The following is a 27,642-nucleotide window of genomic DNA, read 5'->3' on the forward strand; positions in this document are numbered from 1 at the left end:
CGAGAGGGAATTCGGGAGCAACCGAACATGCTAACGGAACTCGGACGCGGGAGGCGGGGGCTGAGTCGCCCGTCCTCCAATCAGCGCCTGGCGTGGGCACAGCCCAGCCAATTGTGGCCCCGAAGCTGGAGGGGCCGAGACCGCTCTGGCCCGCAGGCCCAATGGCTGGGGAGGAAGCCGAGACGAACCGTTGGGGGCGGCGGGGCGGGGCTGCGCCCGGTCGCTTGTTTTCCGTCGCGGACGCAGCGCGATGACGTAGTTTCCCCGACATTCCACGTCCAAGATGGCCACGGTCGGCGAGGAGAGACGTCGCTAAGGGGCTTGCCTGAGGCGAGGGGTGAGTGATCGAAGGACTGCGGGCAGCGCCGCTCACCTCCGCTTACGTGGAGGTCGGAGTAGGGTATGACCTCTTGCCTCCACCCACTGGTGGAGTCTCTCTTCCCGGATTCCGCCTCGCTCCGCTATCCCCGGTGCAAATCGAAGTTAGCGGGCGACTGCGGGGCTGCGGGACGGGCTTCGGCAGAGGGTCTAAGGCACAGGCGCGAGGCAGGGAGGCCGGCGCGGACCCTGAAAACAGGCAGCGACCCTCGGAGTGAGGAGCGGCTAGGGTTCGGCGACTTTCTAGGCGGTAGGGAGAAGGAGCCGGGGTCTTTAACGCGCGCGCTTATTCTGAGCCGCACAACTGAAGACTACCCACATCTTCCCAGTTATTTCGCAGCGTGCCTGTCCCTATCATGGGTAGGCCTGGGTTTTCGGAAATTATTCCACATTTGGAGTACTCCGACTTTGGAGTCTGAAGAACCGTGTAACAGGGTGGGACTGGGAATAAGGAAAAGGCACTTCCGCGATTAGATTCGTTCTTGGCGAGACGTGGTCCTTAACCGGTCCTCTCCTGGGTTTGGTTTGTTACTAAAGTAATTGTTCTTCAGCAAGTTGAGGCGTAAGTCTAGAGCTTGCTAGAAGGTCTTAGACTATTACCAGCACAAAGCATGGTCGATAAAGCTCGCTAAATCTGGATTGCCAGTTAAACCGAGCTTTCGCTAAATCATCCGAGGTTAGGCACGACTTCTAAGAGTAATTCCTTGAGAGTGGTGGTCTTCTGTGTTTTTAAGGTAAGCTTGATAATGCTTCTGTGTCTCGCTCTAAATCGCTCTTTAGAGATGTCTGGCAGAGTGCCTTTCAATTGTAGGCGCTCACTAAAGATTTATATGCATGATGTTGCTAGAATGAAAACTCCATGAGGAGCTTTGTATCCTCAGCACCTAGAACACTGCGTGAGGTATAATAAACTTTCTGGATTGCTGAATTATGGTAGTAGTGGTGGTATTGATAGACATTTTGGTTAAGATTGTTAGTGTCCTCAGGATTTTGCCTTTAAATAATCTTGACTATAAATGTAAGCTTTACCCAGGATTATTTTATTTTCTTCAGAGTGACAACTATTGATAACTAATTTTAAGGGGGGGTTGTCTCATTTTGATTATATTGTGATGCATTATTCAGACATATTAGTTGATTTTTTAGTTGATTCTTGCATAAAACATACTTAAAATTTGTTACATTTTGAAAATGTAGTTTGCACCAACAAGCAGTAAAGAAACATTCTAGTTGCTAATGAAGTCCTTAAATGCCACTTCTGAATTGAATGTCATAAAGAAAAAACTGGTCATAGTTTTGGCCTACTAAATGAACTACTTTACTTTAGTTCAGGGGATTGTGTTCAAAAGCATGGAGTTTGCTGAGGAAGAAAAATGTTTTGTTTGCTTTCTCTAAAAACTGGGTAAGGACAAACAACCAAAAGGAGTTAGGTTCAAGGTAATTGAGGAGATTACAAAGAATATTAAACCGGGTTAAATCCAGTTCGTACTTTTAGGGTCAGATAAATGATATCCCAGAGTACTTGCAGCTAAAGTTGTAAAATTGTTCTTCATAGGTTTTGAGGAATCCAAAAAGCACAGTTAATGATAGAAGGCTGGAGTCTGGTAAATGTCTCAGTGTTTGCAGAGGGCCGTTAGAAGGATGGCTCTTGGATGCTAGAACTTGTTCATAAAGTACTTTAGAATCTTGTTGGGAGAGCAAAAAAGTTTGTGAATACTTGGGAGAGGAGAGCTGATTCCCTCAAACCGGCAGAGTTTTAACTAAAGAAAACCAGGTGACGTGCATCTAATTACTTTCCTCAGACGTTTGCTATACCCTGGTGGTGAATAAGGGATTGTTAGACATGAATCCATTCATGTCTCCTTAGAATGCTGAATGTAATCTCTCTTCCTATCCTGGTAGACACAAGAGATAACTGTACACTGGGTAGGGTCTGTTTGGATGGATTTATAGCCATTCCAATTACCGAACCCAAAACGTTGATTAATGGATTGATGTCAGCTTGAAGAGAGGTCTTTAGAGATGAGCTACAGGGCTCTGGTCTTGCCCTTACTCTGGTTAGCGCTTTCTTATTACCAACTTTAAATATACGAGGCATGCTTCTCAGATTAATCAAAACACTCAAAACCCGTAGCTATAAAGAACTCGTAAAGATTGAAACAATAGGCCACAACTAACAAGATGTACATTTGCGATGTTGAATTTACAAAAACTCCATTATGCGTATTTAAGATAAGGAAGACCTGACTTGAAAAAAAGGATTCTGGGACGTAATGTTCCATATATGGAAGTGAAGTATAGAATCTTCCCCAGATTGAGGGAAAGCAGTATCTTCATCTAATGACAAACTGTGGCTCTGCCATTTACGACCTTTATGAATTAGGCAAGTTGTTTCATGTCTCTTCAGTTCTGTTTTCTCTGCGATAAATTATGAGGATAAGAAAGTATAGCTTGCAGGCATACTGTGTCCCAATGGGCACACAATGGACATGGTGCTGAATATTAGTAATCCCCCTTCCCCCATTTGCTATGAAGATCGTATAAAAAGTGCTGTTTTCCATTTTGTTTGCTAATGTTTAGGGGTTATCTTGAAACACTAAAAACCATGTTGAGAAAATAGAGATATTTATTTACCCTGGAGAAGAGAAGGGAATGGAAAAATTCTCTTCATGTATTCGAAAAGCAATCAGATAAGGCAAAGGCATTTTCAAGGCTTAGAGAGCAAGGTAGGAGCTTCAGAGTGTTGTTGAAAGGTAGAAAAATCAATAAGATTAATGCAAGAATTAAGGTGAACACGAGTTCTTGATACTCAGCAATGCCATAGGCTGCCTGGTAAACCATTAACGTCCCACTAATGAAAGTGGCCAGATGAAGGTTAGTGAGTGACCAGATATTACTGTTATTTAGAGAGAATTTCTGTACTAGGTCAGAAAATTGAGTAGTGACCTTACTGTTGTTTTCAACTTGTAAGTGTCCATAATTCTAAATTTGAAAATGCATTTATTCTTTCATCATGTAAAATGATATATTCAAAGCACATTCCTGAAAGGTGTTGCTAAAATGCTTTGACATGCTGCTTGTTTACTGAGAGATTTTTACTTCATGGTGCTCATAAACCTCTCTGTCATTTTCACGTAATCATGAGCTGCTAATGAGAAAATCTATAACTTTTAGGGTCTTGTGAAAAAATAATTAAAGAGTAACAGGGAGTAGGGTTATAGAACTGATGTAAGAACTTTTTTCAGGGGCTTGGATGTTTAGAGGACTGTTTTTATTCTCTTTGTGTACATTTATTTTCACTTCCTCTCATGTATTGTTGGTTTGGCCCCAGAGTCTAAAGGCACCTATGCTGGATCATTAGCATGGGGTTTGGCCACTGACAGCAAGGCAGAACAAGCTTGAATCTGTTCGTGGCTTACCCACTGGGGACTGGAATTGTCTTCCATTCGTGTATCTCTTGCACTGGGTCCTAATACTTGTCCTCATTCTGCTCCTGTCGTCTCAGCGGGTGTCTTGACACTCTACTTCCCAGTGGAGTTTTATGATTTATTTCCTCCCCCTTAAATAAGTTTTTCCCAATATCTTCCGCAAACTTTTCCTTCCCTCTGTCGCAGAGAAAGAGCTTCCTTCCTGAGGTTAACTCTTTTAACTGTGCTTTTTTATGATCCCTTGGCCAGTGAACCCCTCAGCGGCTTATTCAGCCTCTAGTGGCTCTTTCCCTTCTTGCTTCAGACATCCTTCCTTCTCCTTTATGCTGAATAAACAAGAATAACCTGTTTCATAGCCTATTCATTCCTTGCCCCTTGTAGTCTTCCTTCTGCCCCACTGCACTTCTGCAAAGATTCTGCTATTTGCGCATGTGTATGTGTCTGCTTTATTGAGATGGTTCCATACATACGTACCATACAAATCACCCGTTTGAAATAGTGTGCAGGTCAGTGGTCTTTAGTACAGAGTTGTGCAGCCATTCCTGCAGTGGACTTTCACTGTCTCTAAGAACTAATCACCAGAGTAACCTTTCCTTAATTCTCTGTTCTTTAACATTTCTTTCGCATTTGTCACTGTTGACTGCCACATCTGGCTTACAGCCAGTATCCCTTGGTTTCTCTTGCAGTGGCAGTTGCAAATTTCCCACCTCTTTGGCCATTCCTTCCCTTTCTTTCCTTTGGTGATTCTTCTCCTTTCTCAAGTTCTGTCTCCAGACCCCATCTGTTTTCACTCTCCAGCCCTCCACCTGTCACCATGACTTTAGTTGTCAGTTCTGTATAGGTGAATCCCAAATAGATGTGTTCTTTCCAGATTTCAGCAGTCCTGTTTATCTGTCTGATGGATATTTCCACGCAAATGTCTTATAGGTTCTTCACACCTAATATTTTTGGAAACAAAATTCTTCTCCCTGCCCCATGTCCCCCTATCAAAATTCTCTCTTTTCCTATTTTTCTTTTTAGTATTACTCTTTCCGTCAGGCAAACAAACTTGAAATCATCTCTTGCCGCTTTTTTTTTTTTTTTTTTTTGCCTTACAGCCAGTTGTGGTGCTTCCTCTTCTATTCATCATCTCGTGGGGACAAGCCCTCATCATTTCTTGAACAGCTACTGTAGTCTCCTAACTGGTCTTCCTCCCCAAATCTCCAAACAGCCTCTACTTCCCTCTCTCCCCTTACCATGCCTTATTTTTTTTCATGGCACTTGCCACTCCCTGGCAAGTAATAATATCTTTCTTCCTCTTTGTCTCTACCACTACAACATAAACTTCTGTAGTAGGGCAAAGACCGTGCCTCTCATTTCCTGCTGTGTCATTGAGGCCTTGCTAATGGTAAATACTCAGTAAACATTTGAATGAATAACTACGTGCAGAACTGTTGGGTTAATATGTCTTAAAGTAGTTATTCCCAACTAGTGTACCATGAATAAGTTACAGATAGTTTGAGTTATGGATTCCCTCAAGCCAATTGGCCAGTTGCTTTCTGCTCCACAAGAATGTACATGAATGTTTGTTATTAGTAGTAGTAATGAAAAACAAGAAATATCTCAAATGTTCATTCACAGTAGAATGGATAGCTAAATTGTGTTTTATTCATAGAATGGAATACTGTACAACGGAGTTTCTCAGTTTCAATACTGTTGATATTTTGGATCAGTTAATTCCTTTTGGAGGGTTGTTCTGTGCCTTGTAGAATGTTCGGCAACATTCCTGGCCTCTACCCACTAGATGCCAGCAGCAGCTCCCTAGTATGACAACCAGAACTGTCTCCAGACATTGACAAATGTCCCTGGAGGACAAATTCGCCCCTGAAAACCAGAATGAATGAATGAATGAATAGTGCTTTATGCAACAACAAGGTTAAACCCGACAAGCATAATGTTGAGCAAAAGAAAGCAGTTGTGATAGAGTGATACTCTTTCTTTCCACAGCCCTTCAGAAACCTGTAAGACTAGTTGCTGGGAATAGAGTTCAAAATAGTGGCTATCTTTGGGGGGATCATGAGTAGAAGAGTTGTGAGGAGAATGCCCCGGATGTTGGTAATATTTTGCTTCTCAGCGGGATGGTCTTAATACAAGTGTGTTCACTTTGTGAAAAGTGGTAAACCATACACTTAACATTTTCTTTCTGTGTGCTATAATGCATTACACATTGTCTGAATTTATAAAATCATAAGCAAGCACGTAAGCAAGCATTCTTTGGCTGCTGAGAGTGTCTGATCCAGAGGGGATAAGGAAGACCTGGTCTGGTAGCAGTCTTAACCTGAGTCTCTCCCACTTTTTATGAAGTGAAAGAAGAGTACAGGGACTACTTGTTTACTTGTGGTCTAGACTGGACACCTGGTAATGTTTTACCACCTTTACTATGTGAGCCTGTGTTTTAGCTGAATCATTTGAAAGTAAATTGCAGACATGATACTTTACCCCTAAATACTGCATTCAGCCTGAGAAGTCATTTTCGTATATAATCACAATATCATTGTTACCCCTAAGAAAATTAACAGTCCCTGATAGCCTCTGATACACAGTCCATATTAAAATTTCTCTACTTGTTCAAAATTTCTTTTATAGCTTTTTTTCTTTAAAAAACAAGGATCCAGTCAAGATTCACACATTAGTTTGAACATTATGCTTCTGTAGTCTTTTCAAATCTAGGACAGTTCCTCCCGTCTTCTTGCTTTTTCATGACATTGACTTTTTTGAAGCGACCAGGTCAGTCATCTGGTAGAACGTCACATTTCTGGATGTGACTTAATAGTTTCCTTGTGCCATTTAACTTGTTCTTCTACTCCCAGTATTTACTGTAAACCAGAAGTTAGGTTTAACCACACTAACTTGGTTGGATTTAGCTTAAGCTTTCTGGAGGTAAGAATCCTCCACTGGTGGTTAGTGTTTATTTCATATTGCCTCATATCAGGAGGCCACAGAATAGCAGGTTTTCACCCTATTAGTGACGCCAGGCTTGATTGTTTTTGTTAAGGTACTTTTTTCCACAATAATTAATACCAGTGTTGGCAGAGTAGACACGTGAATCTTTTAGAGTCAGTCCTTGTCATTTTTTTTTTTAATATTCAGATTCTCTGAATTTGTCCAGTGAGAGCTGACACTGGCTCCAGTGTCTTTTTATAAGCGTCCATTAGTCTGAGCACATCCCAGGCAAGACCCCTACGCTGGACTGGAAAGGAGAACAGAGACATGGTTCCTTTTAGAGGGTAACTAAGATGTGGGCCCTGATGTATTCCTGACTACGGAAGTGTCATTGCTTCTAGATACTTCCAGTGGACAGAGCTAGGATATATATGTATATATATTTTAACCATGATTTATTTTGATATTTTCAATTAAAACTTAACATTATGGGTTTTCCTTAACCTTTGATCTTGTGCATATGTTTCCTTTGAACTGAAAATCTTGATTCCTAACGACATTAACATTTCTATGTCTTTGATTTATTCTACAATACACACACACACACACACAAATTGTTAACAGTATTAATGCCAGTGCTAACAAAGCATTACTGGAGAAGTTTAAGATTTTTTTGTAGTTCTTTAGTCCTTAGAATATATCTCACTCAGGATGGAACAAGATCAGGAATTACTTAATAATGATTTTCTGGTGGTTATGTTTCCTGTTTGCTATACACTGGGTTTATTTTGAATTTTAGGATTTGCTTTTTTCTTTCTAGTTAAGTTCATGCATGTGTTAAATATTACATGATTTGGAAGTCAGAGTTGCAGAAGGACTCCTTAGCCAACCTGAAAGAGCTGCTTCCAGTGGCTGTAGCTGGAATAGTTTGGGCAGCAAGATAAATGACGATAGTATTGGATTATAACTCAAAGAGTAAAACAGATGCTAATGAATCCGTACTAATATAAATAAATGATTGAATAAATAAACGAGGGCGAAGGAACAGATCTTTCTTAAAAAAGAAATCCAAATAATGTTGAAGGAGGGAAATAGAAAGTCACCATTGGAACACCACAATTGTTGCTGGCAAGATCCTCCAATGAATGCTAAAATTAATAGGCAAAACTTTAAGAAAAACAGGTGATTTGCTTAGTATTTTGCTTTGCAAAATATTTTCTCTGAAATGCTTACTAATTACTGCGGTAATGATAACCTATGTCCCCACATTCTTTGATACCCCTCCTCCCAAGAGATGTAGCCTAATTCCCTGCCCTCGAGAGTGGGCTAGACCTTGTAATTCATCTGTAAGGAATAGAAAATGGCAAGGAGAAGATAGTGACTTTCAGTGAGAAACTGGGCACAACCCCGTCTTCACCAAGCGCTCATGGTTCATCAGCAGTAGGAAGTCGTTCTGGTATCTGATGCGAGGTGAGGTGAAGGGCACTTCAGCTCTGTGGCAGTCTTCCCCAGAACTCCAGTCTGGTCATGGGAAACATCAGACACACTTAAACCAGAGACATTGCAGTCAGCCTAGGTACTTTTCAGAACTGGCGAGCTCATGAAAAACCAGGAAAGACTGAGAAACTGTTACTAGAAGATACTAAGGAAATATGGCTTCTAAATGCAGTGTGGCATCCTGGATTAGATCCCAGAACAGAAAAGGATTTTTGGAAAAACTCAAAATTTGAGTCAAGGCTGTAGTTGATAATGTACCAAAATTAATGTCTTAGTTTTGGTAAATGTACTGTGACTGCGTAAGATGTTAACGTTGGAGGAAGCAGAGTGAAGAATTCTCTCCTGTCTTTACAACTCTTCTGTAAATCTATACTTATTTTCAAATAAAAGATTTCTTAAAAAGTGAAAGCTGTGTAAAAAGGTATACCCAGAGAAGTATTGCTCCCATCCCTGTCTTTTCCATTCTGTTCTTCCCTGTTCCCTATTGGTAACCTTTTTTTTAAACTAGTTACCAAAAAAAATAGAGATGTCTATTCCCGTTTCTCTTCTTTTCTTACATATATACTAACGTGCTATGTACACTATCTTGTATCTACTTGATCCTGGAAATGTCTTCTTACCAGTACTTAAAGAAAGGTCTTTTTCAGTCTTTTTTTATACCTGCATGGTACACCGCTAGTGTTAATGTTAATATATTTTATTCAACCAGTGCCCTGTTGAGGGACATTTGGGTTGTTTACAGTTTTTGCTATTGTAAATGACATTTTCGTGAATAATCTTGTGCGTACGTTGTTTCATACTTGCAATGGTATTTTCAGAGTGGATTCTTCAAAGTGGGATTACTAAGTAAAAGAGCAAATGCATATGCAGTTTTGTTAAATATTGCCAAATTCCCCTCTGTGAGAGTTGTTCCATTTTGTATTCCCACCAGCACTGTATCAGATCGCCTGCTTCTCCCTGGCCTTGCCAGCAGAATATATAGTCACGCTTTTAGATTCTCTGCCGACTGAGAGTTGAGAAATGTATCTCAGTATGACATCTGCCTATGAACTCTTCGCGTTTACTGAGTGTCTGCTGTGCACTTTCCGTATTTGCCTAGGCTTTAGGTCACTGATCTCCGCCAACCCCCAGTCATTGCCAAGCTCTGCCACACACACAAGTACAAATTAGTAGAAGAAGATTGCTTTCCTCCTGATACTTAATTTCTTCCTTTTGGAGGAGAGATCAGATTTTTAGGGTTCCCAGGTATGAGGAAGAGGAGGGATGCACTCAGCCCTGCCACGTCACCTTTCCCACCAGAAATGGGGTGGCACACAGAAGAGGTTTGGCTTCAGATTAACTGATGCCTCTGGCCCAGACCCTAGCTAGTGAACTGCTATTTTCTTGCTAAGCAGACCAACCTGGTTCTAGATGCCGCTTTAAAATCCTTTTGCTGATGTGTTTGAAAATTGCTGTTCTCTGATCACATTTACAGTTTATATATTCCAGTGGCCTCTTGATGAGAGTGCTTGTTTTTTATTCTCTTTTCTCAACATGATGCTTTTGTTTTTGTTTTTTTTTAAAGATTTATCCATTGGCAGGGTGAGGGGCAGAAAGAGAGAGAGAATCTCAAGCAGAATCCCCGCTGAGCATGGAGCCTGACGCGGGGCTCGATCTCATGACGGAAGATCATGACCTGAGATGAAAGCAAGAGTTGGACACTTAACCAACTGAGCCACCCAGGCGCTCCAACATGACACTTTTAGAAAATCTGATTATTCTGAAAGTAAAAAAGAGGATGAGAAAGCTAGAACGTATTAAAGGAACTCCTTTCTTCCTTTGTGGACCACCTCCCTCCACCTGCTCCTCAAAATCCCTACACCCATACCTGATTTATACTGCTCAGTTCAGTGACTCATGCAGATGTGAAATCATCTGATCTGGTGGCTTTTCAAGTGAAATGAAGTAAACCAAAAAAGCAAAATTTTGATTGGGTGGTGAATGAAAGAGATTGATACTTTTAAAGCATAAGTCTTTTTAGGGGGTTAGGACAGGCCTGGGTTTTACTGAAGAACGGAACCTAGACCAGCGTGAGGGGATTGAATCTACTGAAGAAAGGCACAAAGGAACGTGAGATGGAAATGCTGTTCTTTTCAAGCTACCGTGCAATTTGGAATTTATTATCCTGTGGGTCACTTAGGTGTTAAATTAGCTATGAGGTGAACCTGGGCTTTTATCAGTCATTCAGTAGTGTTGCCTCTCTGGGAAGTTTTGATCCAAAATCAAGTATAATCTGTGACTGTAGACTGTTTATAATGGTCAGGATTGTTTAATATGGAAGTTCCTTTCCAACTTTGCTGCTGCTTCTCTTTCTCTTAGGATTCTAACATTTTCAGAAAATCTTTTGGAAAGAACAAGTCTACTTCAATAAATGAAGGAGAATAAAGAAAATTCAAGCCCTTCAGTAACCTCAGCAAACCTGGACCACACAAAACCATGTTGGTACTGGGATAAGAAAGACTTGGCTCATACACCCTCGCAGCTGGAAGGACTCGATCCAGCCACTGAGGCCCGGTACCGCCGAGAGGGGGCTCGGTTCATCTTCGATGTGGGCACACGCTTGGGACTGTATCCTAAGTCTCCCTGGAATCTGTTTTAGATAGGCTCCCCACAATCACCACTACCAAGGATTAAATTAGATACTGTAGAGAAAGTATATAGTACTGTCTCTGTACTGAAACAGCTCTTAAATATTTTTATTTAAATGTTATTTCTCATTTACTTGGCTCTTCGGGGGTTTTCTGTTTCCTATTCATCATTTAAATGTGTAGAGTTAGCCATTGAGCGAGTGGCCACCAGGCACAGTGACCATGGCTGAAGTGTACCTGGAGGAAGGTGAGACCCTGCCTTGTTGTAAGTGTAAACTTCAACTTGCTAATTGCTGAGTCAGGGTTCTGACACCCTGAGATCCCCATCTGCCTGCTTGGCCACTGATAGTGTTTACTTTAACACTGATTTTGTTGTTATTGTTTGTCTTTATGTTTCCACGTTTAACTAAGAACATAACCTATAAAAATTCTTGGTAAAGTCCTTAACCAGAACAACAGACACTATGATACCCTGGCAACTGGAATAATTTATTTTCATCGCTTCTATATGTTTCATTCCTTCAAGCAATTCCCAAGATATGTAAGTATTTGATTTTTATTATAATTCTCTATCACATGTTATTATTTTCACATGGTTTAGTGGACTGGTTGTAGTCTCTTTTTATTCTGTTTTCCAGAAAGTATTTATTTTTGTATAATACATGGTAGCTATAAGCAATCAGGTTTGAATTTTTTGTTTTTTCCATTGAACTATATTTAAATCTTTTTTTTTTTTTATTTAGGCTACTGTGGACCATAATCATATTGCATTCTGTGTGGAATTTACTTCCTTCTTAACCTTTCACAAGATAAATTTGGGCTTATAATTGAGACCCCCAAAAAAGGCCAAGATGAAAGAGAAGTTCTTTATGCCATATCACTCATTCTTCAGTTACTCCTTAAACATGCCATATGTCGTATACTCTTTGGGAGAGTCAGACAGGGAACCTGCCTCAAGTAGCCAGGATAGATGGTATGACATGTACAGAACACATGGTCAGTAGTGAAGCCATAGGAGGGGTAAGGAAGGAAGCCTGGAGCATTCAAAAGAGAGATTAATTACGTCGTAGGGGGATCAGGGAACATTCCAGCAAGGAGTTGCCAGCAGTTAAGCCTTGACTGTAAGTAGGGCTTAGACATGTTGAAATGGGACAGAGGAGTTAGTCCAACAGAAGCTGGCATGAGCAGAGACACCAGGAAGCGTGCTATTCGATGTCAGCCCAGCCAGGGGTCCGTTTGGCAGGAAGGGAATAGTAGAAAGGTAAGCTGGATCAGCCCATAGCATTGAAAGCCAGACCAGGGAGGGGCGCCTGGGTGGCTCAGTCATTAAGCGTCTGCCTTCGGCTCAGGTCATGATCCCAGGACAGGGTCCTGGGATCGAGCTCCGCGTCAGGCTCCCTGCTCAGCAGGAAGCCTGCTTTTCCCTCTCCCTCTGCTTGTGTTCCCTCTCTTGCTGTGTCTCTCTCTGTCAAATAAATAAAATCTTTAAAAAAAAAAAAAGCCAGACCAGGGAAATCTGACATTAGTAGGTAGACTGTGAAGTTATTGAAGGGTTTGGTGAGGAAGACGACAGAAGTCTTACCAGGAAATTCATCTGTTGGGGATCCTTCCTCTTAAGATTTTACTGAGTTTTGTACACATGTCTTCCAACACTAGTAGTTGTTTGTGAAGTTCTAGAGGAAGGAACCCGTAGCAGAATCAGCTTGCTGCCCCAACACAGCGTCTGACACGCACTGCGCTCGGGTCCCATGGACAGAGGGGCACACTAGGGAGGCTGGCGCAGGCAGAGAACAGCCAAAAGCCAAGCAGTGAGAAGGCTGGTGATATAGGGACTGCATGTGAATCCAGGCAGCTGGAGCAGGGAGAGAAAGTGTGGGCAGTGGTGTCAAGATGGATTCCACAGGACAAGCATTTAATGGTGCTCTTTTTCTGCAGCAAAACTCACTATTCAGGGTACCATTATCTTTAAGACTGCAATGTAAAAAGAAAGTTTGTTCCTATGATTCTTTTTCTTTCTGGCATCTACTTTGTTCACATCATGTTTTCTTTAGAAAATTGTATTTAAAATAATTTATGAAGCCAAATTGGGAAGGCCAAAAATCCTTGCTTCTGTTTCTCCATGAGTTTTGTTAACAGTATCTCAAGAGCTTTTGTCTCCCTTTTAGGTGACGGGAGCTTGTTGTCTCTTTCTGGCTGGGAAAGTAGAAGAAACGCCCAAAAAATGTAAAGATATCATCAAAACAGCTCGTAGTTTATTGAATGACGTACAATTTGGCCAGTTTGGAGATGACCCAAAGGTAAGAATCTTAACTTCCTGCCTTCAAATCTTGATTCCTCTTGGTAGCATTGTGATAAAGTTCCTCGTGTGGCCCCTGGATCTGCCAGTCCCTAGAGCTGAGAGAGAGCCCTATGCAGAAGGTACTCGTGCTTGCTTCGTCAGAGAGGAAGGAAGATAATATGGCCTACATGGAGGTAGCACTTGCTGATGTACACACCTCCCTTGTTTTGAGTACATTCAGGGGCCATAGCACAATGGGTATGAGCAGAAATCCTCTTGTCACCATTAGCACTGCTAGACCCAGAAGCTGTCGGTTTCTTCGGTTCAGTAGTGATGGCACAGCCCCGTCTCCAGCCAGCTTCTGGGCAGGCAGAAAGTACAGATGATAGACGGACATGCACTTGTGTCTGCTTATGCTGTGTGTCTTTTTGCTTCCTGAGAGTATTGACAAGTATTAACATTTGCTGCTATTTTCAGACACCCAGACATTGCTGTTGGACATACCATCCATCCTGTCCCTTCCCCACAATCCCTGACCGTGTCAGGAAATGGTACTAAAATAGTTGTACACATGCTTTTATTAGGTCTAAAAAGGCCACTCTCAGAGCCAAGGGGCAGCTTTCCTCCACCCCCGACTCTTACCAGGGTCTACCATGTAACCCTCACGGCACCTGTGCATATGCTTCACAACACTGATCGCAGCTGGTAGATAGATTTTCATCAAATAATCACACAAAGAACTCTCCTCTTCTCAGCTCTAAGATCTGTGAGAGCGAAGACCATGTCTGTTTTGCCTGGTGCCTCTGACAGAGGCTGGGCGGAGTAGGCACTCAACAGCTGCTTGTTGCATGAACGACAGACTCAAAAGCACCGGTAGGGTAGAGCTAACCAGGGCAAGGAAGTTCGGTCGCGTCCAGTCTTGCTTTTCCTCCCTCGCCGCTGCCACCCGCCGCAGTAGACACCTGTGTCTGCCAGGCAGTGTTCGTATGTGTGTGCTAGGTGTGTTCGTTCTCCTTGCTTCAAGGAGGTAACAGAGGCTCCGAGTGCTTTGGCGTATGTTGTAGCTGCGATGAATACTAATAATTTTATAAGTATTATCAATATGGGTAATTCTTTTGCTTGAACTGATTTATGAATCTGTTCACCTGTTTATGAATATGCGAGTCTGTTAGGAATTCATGCTAACGGTGATCAAAATGCAATTTAATGGAGTTAATGTAACCATCGGATACCTGTGGGTGTCTGACTCTCACACAGTAGGAGACAGTTGTAGGAATGTATTGTGGGCGTGTGCAGCACACTGGTGTGTGTTATCCTAGGTGCCTTTGGGGATGTCCTCTTTTACCTCCAGCCTTTACCCACTCACTGTACCTTCAGATCGGGGGACCAAGACCTGGTCGGGCACAGTGAGATACAGGATCTGCATGTCCAGTGCCCCAGATGGTAGGAAGAGGGGAATGCCCATGCTCTTCAGACGTTTACAGCAGGGTCCGGCCTGTTCCAAGTGGGCAAAGGGGCTTTGAAACTTGCCCCTCTTTTCTCTCATGTGCAGTCTCCCCAGAAATGATCTGGAGTACAAGGGCCGCAGGAAAGTGCCCTGGACCTGGGAGCAGTGAAGTCACTGTGGAGGGCATTTCCTTTGCCTGAGAGGGGAGCAAGCAGGGCAGTTATTTGGGGGAGGCATTGTAAGCAGTTAGGGGAAAAAAGATGGTGAATCATGTGGGACTTTTTGCCTTAATTGGCTTTGCTTTAACTGTGTGGTTTCTCCCCATTTTATTAATTTCTTGTGTGTTCAATAGATACGTACCCAGCCACTGTGTGAGGCACTAGACCTAAACCGGCGGCAGAACTGACGTGGCCTTTGCCGTTCTCGTGCATTTTATAGTGGGGTTGGGATGGACTTTAGTCAAATAATCCTATAACTATCGGATTGTGAGTTGTGGGGAATGCTATAAAAAGACTACTGAAAGGTGCAATGAGGTCATTCAACCTGGGAACCTGGACAAGTCCCCCAGACAAGTGTTATGGGACTGAGGGAAGATTCCCTGAGGATCAGCACTTGCGCACAGACCTGTCATTACCCCATTACTTGAGTATTTGGAACACAAAGGGAGGCCAGGCCTCGGGCTATCCTGTGATACCAAATGGGCCACAGCCTCCAAACCTGTAGGTGCACTTGGTGAAAGACTGTTTCTAAATTTAGAAGGAATGGTGAGACTTCTGGGAAACAGGTAGTGACAAAACCAGGCAAAAACACACCAGTGTTAGCAGGATGTTTTATATTGTGGGGAAGTTTCTGAGATGGTAGAAAGCTTGCCCGAGAGAATGCTTGCAGTGCTAGGGTGGGAGAGCCTCAGTCCTGCCATGCTGCCTGGAATAACTGATCCTGAGAGAATTGTCTGTGTTCTGTGAAGTAAGGCCAGACCTCAACGTAAAAGCCCGTTCCTGGCGCGTCTTCTCTTTCTGGAGTTAATGGACTTGTGCACCTGTTGGTGATGGGATTTCGGGCCTCTACCAAGCCCTGTCTTCTGTGGTGTAGACAAGTCATTGTCTGGTTGTTCTTCCAGCACAGACCACCTTGACTGCTGTGCACCTTGTCAGTAAGTGCTAGGTGCAGTCAGGCTGCACGGAGGACAGGTTTAAGAAGTACTTGTTCGTGGATGTTAACTAGTTCCCGAGCACAGTGAAAGGGGAGATTCCATTTACAACAGCAACAGTAAAATAAAATGGCCAGAATGAAGCCTTGTAAGAAACTGTGGAAACCATGGGAGGTGGGGGAAGGAACTTAAAACCACTGAAGGAATGAAAAAATTCCAATAAATAAATGTTTGATAAGAAGATTCAAAGTTAAAAATCTCCATTTTCCCTAAATTGTCCTAGGACTCAGTGAGTTCCCAATCAGAACATTGATAGCTTCCTTTTCTTCTGGACTGATGCTAAGTAAAATATTAAAATGACGTATGGGAACTCCCATGAGTCATTGCTGCCAAGGTGACCAACAAAAGAAGGAACAGTGTTGTGCCAAAAAGCAACATGGCCACGTGCAGCCTGTTCACTACACCAGTTGCACCCATTTTGTGCCCAAGGACAAGCCATCAAGAAGTTCATTTTTGGAGGGGCGCCTGGGAGGCTCAGTCAGTCATCCGACTCTTGATTTCAGCTCAGGTCATGATCTCTGGGTTGTGATATCGAGCCCTGCATCGGCTCGTCGCTGAGCGTGGATCCCGCTTAAGAGTCAGTCTCTCTCTCTGCCCCCCACCCCCAGCTCGTGCACGCACACTCTTTATCTCTCTAAAAATAAAAAAATGAAGTTCATTATTGGAGGCAAAGTAGTGGCCGCCACTGTCGGACATTTCCAGAGTGAGTGATTTCAGTGCCCGTTTCCCACCGGTGCTGTATGGGAAGCTCCTTTCCTATGTCAGTCAGGCATCGTTCTCGCGACACCTGGAAGGACCAAATGCCTCCACCCCGCTTAGACCCTTGGGTGCTGCCCCACAGCCTCCACCAAAGCCCAGGTGAGAGCTAAGTCTTTAAGACTGAAGAAAAACTGTCCTCTGGAAAACAAGAAAATGGAAATTATACTTAAAAATTAGGCAAGGCGGAGACATGGAAACACAAGGAAAGAGGAGTAATGATTGCACTCTCCCTTCCAGACATTACATCCCTTTGATCCTTGGACAGAAGGAGACGAGCAGATCAGTGACCAGAAAAGATTTTATGTAGGTGGACAGGTCAGGGTGTGGTTTGGTAGAAGAGGAAACAGTGACGTATTCTGTAAAGACACATGCGCATTCGTACGAATCTGATAGGTACTGAGTCTGGTTTGTGTGAATCTGCATCGTCATCATGGCTTATTTGCTTAAAGTTTTCAGTGGAAATCCCTGAAGGATTGTGGGTTTTGATGGAGGTCTGGAAAGAAACTGCAGTTAAGTTAAATTCTCTATAAAGCAAAGGTCTGTTTTGTAAAGGGGGGGTTCATGTATTTAGAGAAATGACATTTCTGGGGTGTCTGGCGGGCTCAAGTCAGGGGAGCCTATGACTCTTGATCTCGGGGTCATGGGTTTAAGCCCCATGCTAGGTGTAGAGATGACTTAAAAAAGTAAAATCTTTTTAAAAATTAAAAATAATCTTTCTAAGAATGTTTCCAGCATTTTGAAAGAATCAACTTCGATTGTTTCGTCTCCCTCCTTTTAGTTCTTTTCTGAATTTCTCCTTGTCTCTGAGCAAGGTAAAAGCCTGGGCGGGCAGGGCAGAGAAGGAATGAAAAAGAGTCGCTAAAATAGAGCTAGAAGAGAGGAAGTGGGGAAGCTCACTGTTGAATGTGTTCCGACCTGTGACTGAAATCCCATCCCAATACTTGCTGTTTTATTTTAGGAAGAAGTGATGGTTCTGGAGCGAATCCTGCTCCAGACCATAAAGTTCGATTTACAGGTGGAACACCCGTACCAGTTCCTCCTCAAATACGCAAAACAGCTCAAAGGTAAGGGGGTTAACGAACTTTCCATTGTGAAGTCGAGTCTTTGTAATGATGGCCCTCGGATCACGCTTCTCAAAAGAGGAAAGCAGAAGAGTCAGCTGTGTGAGCATGCCCGGGACACCAGGCATCCAGACAGCCCGGTATCGTAGCTGTTGGTACCGCTTCTGTCAGCTATAGACAGATTCTGCCATGCGGTTGCCAAGTGATAGGAGGCAGGAAAATGAATCAGAATTTTTTAAATAGCCTAATAAAATCTGCCTTGGAGTAGGCTTCCCATAAACGGTGGTTCATCGCAGGTCACGTGGGAAGAGAACAGATTGGACTCGGACCCACCCGTGTGTCCTCCGTTCCCAGGCAGCAGCTCTTTGCTGTGTGTTGGGACGGTCCTGAGCACACAGTGGACTTGAACTAAATGCTGCTTTTTATGCGCTTTTTCATTGTTATTATCACTACTAATTTACCTTTTTCTTCCCATTTCTAGGTGATAAAAACAAAATTCAGAAGTTGGTTCAAATGGCATGGACATTTGTAAATGACAGGTACATGTGTTCAAATGTTGATCTAATTGTAATTTTTAAAATAGGCAGGGACTTCATGGGTCATTGAATCCAGACTCCCTATTTTGTATCGAGGACTCTGACTCTCCCAGCTTGAAGGGCCAGCTAATGGCAGAGCTGGGGCCAGCGTCCAGGAAGTCGGCTTCACCGCAGGGGGTGTCCTGCCGTGTCTCAACAGAAGAAGCAAAAATGTCATCCCCAGTTTTTAAAACATAGTCCAAAACAATACGCCAGAGAATTTTGGGAACTGAATACTTAGGACCCATTTGGTTCTATACAAATAGACTTCCTTGTAATGGTTTTAGAGCCTTGCCGTTCTTAGAGCCAGGGATCCAGTGAGGTGCTGTGTGGGGACAGACAGCCTGTGTGGAGCTGCTGTCATTTGAAAACACGGTTCAGTGACGAGGATTTCAGCAGTTTGAAGAACATAAGCTATGTTTATTTGTATTTCATGGCATAGTAATTTTTTAATGTGCTAGCATTCTGATTCTTTAAAGAACAAATAGTAATTATGACTAAAGTAACTTATGTTGGTACCTTTAGAAGACTTAAAACTTGCTGCTTTTATTTCTGATTCTGTATTTGGTCAATTAGAGAGGAAAAAACAAACCGACATTAAGTTGTGCTATCTACGCTCCATGTATTGGGTAACATAGCTGTTTGCTCCAAGTCACGTCACCCCTTTTTCTTGTTGAACTAGTCTCTGCACGACCTTGTCACTGCAGTGGGAACCAGAAATCATAGCAGTGGCAGTGATGTATCTCGCAGGACGTTTGTGCAAATTTGAAATACAAGAATGGACCTCCAAACCCATGTATAGGAGATGGTGGGAGCAGTTTGTGCAGGATGTCCCTGTGGACGTTCTGGAAGGTACTGGCATGCTGGGCTTTCCTGAGGGGGTTCCATGTTTAGGGGATTCTTCCCTGTCAGCCTCAAGCCCCGAGAATGGATTTCCCCACAAAAGTAAATATAAGCCGTTCTTCAGAAGCACCTTTAATTCAGTTCTCTCATAACGTCAGCTCTGTCCACGCCGTGTGCAGCAGAGTTTGGGGGAATTGCAGATGTGATTCCCCGCTCATCGGTCCCTGTAGGGGGATCCTAGCTGAAAGGGAAATGGGCTGATTTTTTCCCAGGCAGATTAATTTGTGACAAATGTAATCATTGTCCATCATTCAGACATCTGCCACCAAATCCTGGATCTTTACTCACAAGGAAAACAACAGATGCCTCATCACACGCCCCATCAGCTGCAGCAGCCCCCACCTCTCCAGTCTGCACCACAAGTGCCACAAGTGCCACCGCCCCACCCTGCTCAAGGCTCCGACCCACCCCAGCCACAGCAGAAGGACGCACAGCCGCCCACCCCGCAGCCCCCGGCGCAGCAGGCCCCACAGCCCAAGAAGCCGTCCCCGCAGCCCAGTCCTCCCCGCCCAGCAAAGCGAGCAGTGGTGAGTGGGCCAGGTAGCCCCAAGAGCGGCTGGCTCTCGGGGCGGGGGCAACACTGCACCTGAGCACGGTCCCTCTTCTGAGGACTCGTGAGGGCCACTGAGCAGGGGGACCCCCGGCCTTGCTGTCTGGCTGCACATCTACGGGGAGCCTGAGAACTACTGCAGTCAGGAGGGGGGGCAGCTGGGAGCCGGGGAGGGCTCCGTCCTCCTCCAGCCGCCGCTGCCTGCGCGTGCACGCGTGTCCCGCTGACCAGCAGGGTGTCGCATCTGCGTGCTGCCTGCTAACATCAGTGTCTCCAGTTTCTCGGGCTCTTTTGTGTTTGGTGTTCTGAGTGAGGCGGGGTGTTTGTGAAAGTTTCTCCCCACAGCAACAACCCGGCCAGTGGAGGAAACCACGGGGGATAAACGCATGTCAGCAAACCGCTCATCGCATTTAGGCCAGCATGTTAGAGGCCCTGAAACCTAGTGTCCTTTGGAAGCCACTTTTGAAATCCTCGGTGGTCCCGTCGGACCTGGGAAAGGGAAGGAGGAAGGAAGTGGAGGGTGGTCTCTCAGGCGGCCGTCTGCCCTGCAGCTCTAAGCTGGAACTGGTTTTTGTTTGGGGCTGTGTTTTGGGGGTTTTTTTTGGGGTTTTTTTTTTTAAGATTTTATTTATTTATTTGACAGAGACAGCCAGCAAGAGAGGGAACACAAGCAGGGGGAGTGGGAGAGGAAGAAGCAGGCTCCCAGCGGAGCAGAGAGCCTGATGCAGGGGCTCGATCCCAGGACTCTGGGATCACGCCCTGAGCCGAAGGCAGACACTTAACAACTGAGCCCCCCAGGCGCCCCTGGAGCTGTGTTCTGTTGCTGCGATTTTTGTTAGGTCCTGCGTAATCAGTTTTTTCTCACTACAACCCGGGCCTTGGTTAACACTTGTGTATTATCTTTTGTAACAGGTTGTTTCTCCCAAAGAAGAGAACAAAGCAGCAGGTAACTTCCTGTTCTAAGGGGGCTTTTTTAGCTTCATATATCTGTTTATCAAAACTTAAAATTCTTAGTTAACATTTCAGCAAGATTTAGATTGCCCTTAAAATTTATCCTTAGAGTCCATCGAAAACTTTACCCTGCCTGCCAGAAAAAGTGCCCTGGCTGTGTTTTTAGATTGTATTCTGACAAAAGTTATCAAACGCATGAGCAGCAACAGAAATGTGCTGAGTAGCCTATGTACATGTGATCACGAACGTAGGAGGAGGGTTCCAGCAGTATTGCTTCTAGAGGTTCGGTTCAGCCCACCTCAGTAGATAGTAATGGGCCTGGGGGTCCCCATCCTGAACACCAAGTGGCAGAGTGGCAGGCAGACAGGATGGCAAAGACACGTGATGCTGTTGCCCAGAGAACACCGTGTGCCCCAGCCCTGCTGCTTATGCGGGCCGGACCTCTCTCAGGGACTGCTTGGGTTTGGGCTTGGGGTTGGTTTGTTTGTTTTTAATAGAGCCCAAAGTTGGTTAATTTGTTTCTATATTGGAAACAAATGGAAAGGGTGCATAAAATGTGGAAGATCACAGAACAGACATTTAGAAGTATTTGTCCCTGTGTCATGGGCTGTGATGTGCTGAACTCTTTGAAGGCACAACAGTGTTTACTCATTTCTGTGTCTCTGTTGGTTAGTTCTAGGGTGGGAACTCAGTGAATGATTTATTAAACCGCTGTGAGAACTTCAAGTTACAATAAAGTACATTTTTCTCAGGGTCTTTGGGGAAATGATGAGTTCAGTACAGGTGAATTATTCTTCTGCTCCATCTGGGCAAAAAGTAAGTGTGAGACCCAAGAGTGGGCTGTGCTCCTTGCCATGTGGGTATACAACGGAGCTGAGCTGGTATGCTAGACCCGCACATCCATACGAGGCAGAAACAAGCCAGTGGTGACCCTGGAGGAGGACTTGCCTTTGAGCACCTGGAGCTGAGCTAAGGGGTTGGGCCTGTAGGTGGAAGGATGCAGCTGAGAACAGCGAGAGAGGAGGTCTTACTAGAATGTGGAGAGGGGAAAGGGAGGAGATCTGATGGAACTGAAAGTGTGAGTGGAACCAGAGTCCATGTGGAGGCATGTGGATTTTTGCATAGGCAGTGGGAGCCACTGAAGGTGTTTGAGCAGGAGAATGGCAAAGTCTGAGTTCATTTTAGAAAAAGTTTCCTGGCAGCAGTTATAGGACAGATGGTTGGGAATGGGGAGGAGCTCACAAGCCTCTGAGTGAGACGTGGTGAGGGCAGAGTGGCGGCCCGGGGCCCACAGACGGAGGCTGCAGACACAGCCTGCAGGTAGAACCTGACCAAACCGTGTGCTGCATGCCACCTGCTGCGGGGGTGTTCCGGCACTGGGAGCGTGGCCAGCCCAAGTCATCGTGTACCCTTAGTGCAGAATACCCATCAGATTTCTAAGCGTTACTAAGAAAAAAGAATGTAAAAACTCTCATTGATAAATTTTTGTGTTGATTATACATTGAAGTGATCACATTTGTGAACAAATTTTTATACATCAGGTTAAATTAAATATTAAGTTAATTCACCTCTTCTTAAGGTGACTCCCAGAAAATTTAAAATCACATGTGTGGCTCTTCTATTTGGGGGCAGCACTGATCTAGACTACTTCAGCTCAGCTGGGGGGGCAGTGTCACAGGTGGATGTCCGAGGTGACTGTGACAGCAGTCACAGCAGAGGACAGTCCTGTGTCTAGGGTGGAGCTTGAAAGTCAGGTCTACGGCTTTAGGAGAGAGCAGCTAGAGGCATAGATTGACAGTTCGTCCACCTAGAGGAGAGGGGACTTGATCCCCCAGGAAGCGAATATAGACAGACATATCCCTGGACTTTGAATTAGGCCTGTTTGGGACAGAGGAAACCAGGACAGTCTCAGCGACACTGGAGTAGAATCCAATGAGAACAGTGTACAAGCCAGAATAAAGTGAGTTTCCAGAAGAAACGGTCAAAACATACAAGCGAGCACAGAGATGGGAGTTCTTTTTCCACTGCGTGTTCACAGTCCCTGCCCTTGTAAACACAAGATCCCGGGCTTGGTGTAGCCTGACTTGGCTCCTTAGCATTGTCGCTGTGGATGCTGGACCCTGAGGGGTGGGCTGTGTGCTCCCCCCAGGTGTCCTCTGTCTGCTTTTATGCTGGCTCTTCCACCTCTAGATCTCTCCTGACGTCATTAACGTCCTGCCGATGGGAGCACGTAGTTGTGAGGAAGAGAATAGATTTCAGATGTGCCCAGTGAAGAATACGGAGGTGGAGGTTTGTCCCGTGAGCCCTCAAGGCTGGGTGACCTGACTGTGCTGTAGTCCCCTAGGCCCGGTAGACACCAACCCCAGCCCCCCGCCGCCGCCCCGTAACTGAGATGGTGCTCGGCTGGTCCTCTCCTTCTCTCATGTTGTCGGAAGGCCTTGTCCAGGACGGTCGGCGAGGAGGTCGGGTAGTGTGGGAACAGCTGTGAGAAGACAGCAGGCTGTTTTATTTGGGGTGGGGGGGATGGCGTTTGTTAGACGTTTGGTTCTTGTGAAAGGTTTAGCACCTCATGGTTTTGCTGAGGCCTCCCTCAAGCTCCCTAAAGCCTTGGTCACATTGGTTCTTTTTCTCTAGAGAAATTCCTGAATGGTACATTTTCCTTTTTCTTTTTTTTTCTCTGTGACATGTTTATTCGCATGAAGAAGTATGAGTTGTTTTTCAATCTCCTTTTCCTTTTTAGAACCACCTCCACCTAAAATCCCCAAAATTGAGACCACTCACCCTCCATTGCCTCCAGCCCACCCACCTCCAGGTAAGCGTCTGCTGAAAGCAGCATGGGAGGGCCAGCTTTTCACTCTGCTTTTTTGAAGGGAAGACTTGGGAAGGCCTGGGACAAGTCTAGAGAAGGGAGACTTGGTAGCCAAAATTTTAGAAGAAGATAATGACCAAGGATCTTGCAGAAGATGGCGTGTGTTTGTCTTTCACAAACCAGATCTTTTGAGGATGTTGTAAATTCCAAGTGTATCTGGATATTTTCTGGCCTCTCATGTGCAGAAAGGCCAAACTATGCAGGATAAATACATGTAGAATCCGTCTTAGGAAAACAGAGCCCTGACAGTTTATGAACATTGACCCAGCAGGACCACGGTAGATCTTAGACCCCCGTCTCTCTTGCGTCTGCTTCCTAGTGGAGGATGTCGTCGGGATGCATTTGGAAGAGTAAGCAGTTGCTCAGAGTCGAGTGGAGAATAAATGAAAGCGTGATGAGTTCTCACTAAGGCACATAGGGAATCAGGAAGTTTCCTTGGCACCATGTAAACCCAGAGGAGAAGCCTTGTGAGACAGCTTTCTCCCCTTGGGGCAGCGTTCTGGAAGATGGAGCAGGAAGCGGGGGTGGGCAGGAGTTGGGTGTGTTCTGAGGGGTGCTGGGCTGACCTGCCCCTACCTGCGGCTCGCGCGCCGTGTGCCTGAGCAAAGGTACCACCCACTGTATTTCTTTCTGCGTATGGTTAGTCGTAGCACTTTAGAAGCTTTGGGAAAATAGGGGCATCATTTTCTGCTTTGGGACAAATGCTACAGTCCCCAATCCAGTATGAAGCCAGCTTAAGAAGACACCTGCGGCGGGTTGTTCGAGTGTTCAGGTAGCAGCATCTCCGCGAGCAAGCCCAGATCCCCAGCTCCTCTGCCTGGGGGCGGCTGAGAAGAGGTGTGGTGGCCTGGGGAGCCCAGGGCAGGGAAAGAGCTGCACCCTGCGGGGCGGGGGGGGGGGGGGGGGCCGCGGGCATGGTGTCAGGAGCCCAACCACGGGCAGCAGGCAGGAAGGGGGAAGGCACCAGTGGCAGGTGGCGGGCACCGGCTGGGCTGCTGGAAGGGCCGCTGGGAGGAGAGTGGAGCCTGGCAGCCGCTGTTGCTGAAGGCGGAGGTGGAAGCAGAGGGATCGGCGGGCCGGGCCACCGGCGCTCACTCCAGCAAGGCCCCAGCCTGCTTCTTAGGGGCCTGTGACCAGTGGGAGGCAGATGGGAAAGAAGGCTCAGAGCAGGAGCAGGAGTCTGTGGCTTGGGAACCACAGTTCCTAATGAGGCGCAGGAGGCAGGAATTAGGTCACCAGGGATGTCTCAGGGGGTGGCTGGTGCTGGCAGGTGTCAAAGCGAGGATGAGGAGAGCAGCTCAGGTGCTGGAGAGACCCCTTGTTCCAGGCTCGGTTACAGAGGACAGACAGATGAAGGGGTGACTTGGGGAGGCAGCAAGCTGGATGTGACAGGAAGTGATGTCTCAAAGACGGAAGAGTGTGTTAGTGGACGCAGCCGGCTATGGAGTGACACAGGAGGAATTCCAGGCGGTTGGCACTTTTGTCCACAGGTCTCAAGTTCATACTGTGATCCCTAGTCAGCTTCAGAACCAAAAGGCCCTTGGCCCAGCCCTGGAGCCCAGATAGATTTCTCCATGGCGGGTCTGACCTTCTCCCTTGGGTGGGCCTGCTTGTTCAGGCCGGGCCCCAGGGACACAGCTGTTGGTGAAAGATGACCTGAACTTCTGCTCTCGCTCGCTTGGTGAGAGCAGTAAGGGAACCACGGACGCCATGGCACCGCCCTGGGCACATGGCACATCCGTGGCTGCCCAGTCGGGGCTGCTCAGAGCTCCAGGGAGCACATGAGGCCAAGTGCTGGGGGACCCAAAACCCCCTTCGTAGCCCTTTTTTGTGTCCTCTGGACCCAGAGATCTTGGCTCTTACGATTTGCCTTTGACTTCTGGGCTGCCTTAGGAATTATCCTAAGAACACACTTTCTCAGTGATTGGCCGCCCCTGGTGGGGTGTCCCTGGTGTCATTCTCCGGGTGTCTGACCACGAATGCAGAGGGGAATCGCAGGTAAAAATGTGTGAGCTGAGGCTCTGGACGAAGGGAGCCTCGGGGGCTGTGCTGGGGAGCACCACGGGAGGGAAGCACCCGAAAGCTCAGCGGTGCTCCCGGAAAGTACACCCTGGGGACTGATCGCACTTTGAGTAACCTCGAGCCCGATTAGCTCCTTCAGCGGCTACATCGGGAATGTCAGACTTGTTCATTGTTTTTAAATGTTGCCTCATTCACTTGACCAACTCGCAGGCTTTGCGCTCGCTGCCAGTGCTGCAGACAGTAAGGTGACGTGGCCCTGGCCTGACAGTCTCCAGAGGCGGAGACAGGCAGGCAGAAGGGCCCCACCCCCATCTGTACTAGCAGGAGGGGCTCTGCTTACCACAGGCACTGCCTTGGCCAGTGTGGTGAGGACCGAGGGAGGGAGACCTGGCCATGGTGGGGGGAGGGGGTCTTTTGTGATGGCATCAGGCACTGGCCACAAAGGTGACAGCTGCTCGCTGTTCTCTGTGAAGTTGGCCCTGGGGGAAGAGCAGCAGCCACGCCAGTGCTATAATGGGGGCCAGAAAGTGGGGGAGGGGTGGGAGGGGCATGAGAACTGCTCTGTGGAACTCCTGGCTTCCGGGGTGGCCTTCCCCACCCTGAGGTCGTCAGTGGACATGTCCCTGCAGGAGCAGCCCCAGGAGCCACTCCAGAACCAGGCAGTGACTTGTCTTTCCTCTGCAGACCGGAAGCCTCCCCTCTCGGCTCCCTTAGGCGAGGCGGAGCCCCCGGGTCCCGTGGACGCTGGTGACCTTCCCAAAGTACAGATTCCTCCTCCGGCCCACCCAGCCCCCGTGCACCAGCCACCGCCGCTGCCACACCGGCCGCCACCACCACCGCCCTCCAGCTACATGACCGGGATGTCTACCACCAGCTCCTACATGTCCGGAGAGGGTTACCAGAGCTTGCAGTCCATGATGAAGACCGAGGGCCCCTCCTATGGTGCCCTGCCCCCAGCCTATGGCCCGCCAGCTCATCTGCCCTACCACCCACACGTCTACCCCCCCAACCCGCCTCCTCCACCAGTGCCCCCTCCCCCAGCCTCTTTCCCCCCACCTGCCATTCCTCCCCCCACTCCCGGCTATCCCCCTCCTCCCCCCACCTACAATCCCAACTTCCCACCCCCACCCCCACGCCTGCCCCCCACCCATGCAGTCCCCCCTCACCCTCCTCCAGGCCTGGGCCTGCCACCGGCTAGCTACCCACCTCCGGCTGTCCCCCCAGGAGGACAGCCACCCGTGCCCCCACCCATCCCCCCACCCGGCATGCCTCCAGTTGGGGGGCTGGGGCGGGCAGCCTGGATGAGATAACGTGATGCCTTTTTTTTCCCTTTGTTTTTTTAACAAAAGTTTTTCTAATCAACTTGAAGAGTAGTTTAAGTGGGGAAGCAGCAGGGTACCTTATATAATGCTAGACCGTTGCAGTATGGGAAGAAGCGGACCGGACCCAAGATGAAATTGGGGTGGTCCTCTACATCTGGAGGGTGGGGCCAGCGGCTTTCAGTGTGGCCTGGGCAGTGCCAGTTTCCATCCGACCGCGCGCTGGGTCTCAGCTGGTGGCGTCACAGTCCTGCACTGGGTTACTTGTGCTCGTGAAAACGTTAACCAGCCATATTGGCTCAAGAAATAGCTTCAGTAAGGAGTGAATTTCCTTCTAGAAATCAGTGCCTATTTTTCCTGGAAACTCCATTTTAAATAGTCCAGTCCATCTGAGGTCAAGCTACTGTCATCGCTTTCATTCCGTGACGTTCCCTCCCAACACCCAGTAGGTCAGACGAACCACTTTTTTCTTTCAGAGATATTTACATCCTTTGTATTAAACTTATTTTGAAGGGGTTGCCTTGTTGGATGGCTTTGTTTTTTCCTCCAGAGAGAAGGGGAGAAATGTACTGGGAAAGTAATGTATGTTTACATCAGTTTGCAAATTCCTGTACATAGAGATATATTTTTTAAGTGTGAATGTAACAACATACTGTGAATTCCATCTTGGTTACAGATGCGGCTCCTTCAGTTATCCAAATAAAACCCGCTCTGAAACGACCCTTTTGTTTCTTCTGCACAGACACTGGGGCCGCAGGCCAGTGGCAGCCCCAGGATAGGAAGGCCAGAGGCAGCTCTTCTCCCCGGCCCTGGGGGCTGAGGGGCAGGCAGCAGAGGGACGCTGGG

At 46.4% G+C, this 27,642-nt stretch overlaps 1 protein-coding gene across 1 annotated transcript; it reads left to right on the forward strand.

Annotated features, from left to right (window-relative positions):
* The first annotated feature begins 184 nt into the window (after window positions 1-184).
* CCNK (cyclin K) lies at window positions 185-27,516 on the forward strand. Its single transcript, XM_045775445.2, has 11 exons — window positions 185-337; window positions 10,584-10,832; window positions 11,312-11,393; window positions 13,018-13,149; window positions 17,505-17,610; window positions 18,089-18,146; window positions 18,865-19,034; window positions 19,341-19,612; window positions 20,548-20,581; window positions 23,327-23,398; window positions 26,162-27,516. The coding sequence occupies exons 2-11, from the start codon at window positions 10,636-10,638 to the stop codon at window positions 26,785-26,787; spliced, it is 1,749 nt and encodes a 582-aa protein (XP_045631401.1). The 5' UTR covers window positions 185-337; window positions 10,584-10,635; the 3' UTR covers window positions 26,788-27,516.
* The last annotated feature ends 126 nt before the right edge of the window (window positions 27,517-27,642 follow it).

Source organism: Ursus americanus, chromosome 26, assembly GCF_024610735.1.
Source record: "Ursus americanus isolate L20-20 chromosome 26, mUrsAme1.1.p, whole genome shotgun sequence".
NCBI lineage: Eukaryota > Metazoa > Chordata > Mammalia > Carnivora > Ursidae > Ursus > Ursus americanus.